Source organism: Macrosteles quadrilineatus, unplaced genomic scaffold, assembly GCF_028750875.1.
Source record: "Macrosteles quadrilineatus isolate MER2022 unplaced genomic scaffold, UCM_ALF_1.0 Scaffold_9__3_contigs__length_116548681, whole genome shotgun sequence".
Taxonomy (NCBI): domain Eukaryota; kingdom Metazoa; phylum Arthropoda; class Insecta; order Hemiptera; family Cicadellidae; genus Macrosteles; species Macrosteles quadrilineatus.
In genome coordinates this window covers 107,721,178-107,724,559 of record NW_026542602.1, presented here as the reverse complement: position 1 = coordinate 107,724,559, position 3,382 = coordinate 107,721,178, and the positions used below count along the sequence as shown (strand labels likewise).

Genomic DNA, 3,382 nt, shown 5'->3' with positions numbered 1-3,382 from the left:
TGGTCACAACCCTTTCAAAACACCATTACCTATGGGTGGGAGGGGGGGGTAAGAAGAGCCGCCACAAACTGAATATAGATGTCAATGTTAATATCCTTCAGCAGCACGGGGGACTTGGGCACAGTCTGTCGACCTTGTAGTTCGATGCTAGTCAATAAAAAGCGACAGTTTTAATGATAAAATGTGAATATGTTGCTTTGATATGGCATTTGGAGTTAAAAGTTTGGTTACAAAATTTCTGTTGATGAAATATGTTTTAGATCTTGGTTAGGCCTATTTTGATTATTAAACCCCATTTTTTTGTAACTATTAACTTTTGCAACCAACCAATAAGATATATCACGGTAACAGATAGTTGTATGAGGTATATGAGTGTGTACGATGAATGTAGTTTTGGAGTTCAGTAAATAAGTATAAAATACCTCTTTGACCAATCTAGAACCTAGGAGAAGTAATTTGTCCTTTTTTACCTGAATTACAAATAACTGTAATTATTGTATATAGTATATAATATACTATAGTATAAATATGTTGTATATTGTATAGCCTATAATCACATTGTATATAGTACCTGTAAGGACTTTTTTTACGAAAAATATTTCCTTACGCAAAATTGTTCGAACATACTATTTTGGATAGGTTTGAGAACCATTCACATGTTTGAGATAGTTAGTTATTATACAATCAACTTACATAATCTCCGCTGTTCACGAAATAAACTACAAATTCTATCGTTATTTTGGTGAAATATGACACAATCTTCACAAACTAATATTTGTTTATTTATTTATTTATTTATTTTATTTCCAACGGCAGCAGCCAATTTACAAAGATAAACATGATGGTTGAATACAACAAAATAGGTAAGCAAAATTTGATGATAAATATAAGTTAACAAAGATATAACAGGTTATAAATATCCAAAGCGTAACAACAACAAAAAAATAAGATTAACAAGCAACAATAAATACTCTAACATAGCAACAACAGAAAATAAAGATTAACAAACAACAATAAATTAATTACTAGTCTTTCCCAGAAAGAAGAAGAGAGGAGGCCTGCCGACGAACCTGCTGAAGTCCATCGAAAAACAGGTCACACCCAGACGCAACTCGATTTCCCAGGCGAGTAAACCTTGCGAAAGGACTGTTGAAGTCGAAGTTGGTTGAGTGGTATCTTCGACCCAGCAGATCTCGAGATCTTGTGTTTGTAGGCACTCTGAGGTCGATTTCAGCTAGGAGATCTGGACAGTTCATGTGACCATTGACTATCTTCCAGAGAAGAATAACATCAGCCACGTCACGTCGCAGGGCAAGAGGTGACAAGTTCAGATTGCTGGACAGTTCCTCCACAGGCACATCAAGATAGGCAAAACCCAGCTGGACACCAACCAAACGAAGAAAACGCCTTTGTAGAGCCTCCAGTCTCGTCCTATTGCCAACAGTGTAAGGCGACCACACGGGACTTGCATATTCCACTAGCTGTCTCACAAGGGAACAATACAGAGAGCGAAGAGCAGAAGGGTTGTCGATGCCTCTGGAGAATCTTGCTATGAAACCAAGCATCTTGTTTGCTTTGTTACTGATGTGATCTATATGCCCAGAAAATCCCATGTCGCTGGAAAAAATAACGCCTAGGTCTTTTATACACTGGGACCGTGGAATGGATGTACCAGAAATGGAGTATACGTACATGACTGGGGATTTGATGCGGTGATAGGTTATACAAGAGCACTTACTGGGATTTACAGACATGTTATTCCTGACACACCAATCCTCAATTTCAGAAAGGCTATTTTGAATTTCTTGAGAGTCTTCTGGTGTAGACACAGTAGTGAAAATCTTCAGGTCGTCAGCAAATTGTAAGGCCTTTACAATTTAGTTTAACCTCGGTGTTGTAAGGATAGTCAATATATCTAAATTTCAAAGCCTGTTACTGAAAAATTGAGTTTGTTAGATTATGAGAATGTGCTAAAGCAGTCTTGGCGCCTAGAGCTAAAAGCATTGGGTCCACCCGATGCTAACAATCAAGTCTTTATTCGTATCTAGTTTTGGGCTAAGACGTTTCATTTTCAATTGTAAAGTGTCTACGGGGAGTCTGAATAGGTTGAGGAAATCCGAAATATTTTTTCTTAACTAGAATTGCTTCAACAGATGCTTAGATGTATAAACCATAAAAAAAAAACAATTTGTCAATTATATTTTGTCAACCGAACGTTATGTACATGTTTGTACAGTTGCTGCGCTGTTTTACTAGCAGATCATGTCTGTAAAGTAGTGTTTAGTTGTCAACAGGTTTTTGTGTGACTGACATTTTGACAATAGCTTTTACACGTGGCAAGTAACAAATGCAATATTGAGGAAAAAAGTGTTAAATTGAAAGAGTAGTTTTAACTTTTTTTTCAATCATTACTTTAATTGGTTCATGCTATCGTACTCGACCCTCAGTGCTATACGAATCCATAATCAATTTTGATACTTTGAGTATTAATAAAATAAAATCAAAAACAATATGCCTACGTGGTTTTAGTCAATGAAATCCAGGGTAAGTTTTGTATACCACATAAAAATGATATGAGAAAAGGGAAGTTTTAGTATACCTAATGATGTGACATAAAATTAAATCTATCGGAAAACACAAAACATACGCCAAATCCAATCATTATCAGACCCAATAGGCGAATGCACTTGGGTTAATTGGGTCTGATGATTATTGGAGTGTCCAATCGAAATCGATCACCTCTTACCATATTTTACATGTATTTACCGTCTTGTAAGTAAACTGTGTAAGTTTAAATATATTATTATAAGTGTTATTAGACTTTTTTGTGCATTTACATAATTTAATAACACTTACGATGCTGGTCAAGAAATTTGATCAAATCTACAAACTAATATAAAATTAGTAAAGGTCAATAATTAAATCCTGGAACATCTTAGAACGATGGCAGATTTTAATGCATTCTACTCTAAGAATATTCAACGACAATGTTGCACAAAACAGCAATTTTGAACCAAAAAAAGGTTTTGAGAAGCAATAAATGTTGCGAAATGCATTTTCAACATCAATATGTATTGACAGAGTGAAATTAACTCAAACCTTTTAAACATTGATATCCTAAGTCTTAATGCTACGATTCCAGATAAAGTTGAACAAAATCCTAACCACATTTTCCATGTTTTTTACTGTATGGAATCTTTGGTAAAATATATATACATAACGACTGTAAACTACAATGGTAGATACTACAGTGATGGGTGGCCATGGTGGGGTCGCATCTCCATTGGGGGATGAGGGTTTTCCACAACAGAATAATTAGTCTAGATCAATGTTTGATGAAATGTTACCGCCTCATTGCATTGGTGATTCGGCGTGTACAAAC

General features: G+C 35.4%; 1 protein-coding gene across 1 annotated transcript; it reads right to left on the bottom strand.

Annotated features, from left to right (window-relative positions):
* Positions 1 to 1,025: 1,025 nt before the first annotated feature.
* LOC129003715 (uncharacterized) lies at positions 1,026 to 1,754 on the bottom strand. The gene has a single exon (XM_054432011.1). It carries the CDS (start codon positions 1,752 to 1,754, stop codon positions 1,026 to 1,028), a length of 729 nt encoding a protein of 242 aa, XP_054287986.1.
* Between the last annotated feature and the right edge of the window lie 1,628 nt (positions 1,755 to 3,382).

Excerpts from the sequence above, each read along its gene's own strand:
- LOC129003715 (XM_054432011.1), bottom strand. The coding sequence starts at position 1,754 with ATGTCTGTAAATCCCAGTAAGTGCTCTTGTATAACCTATCACCGCATC.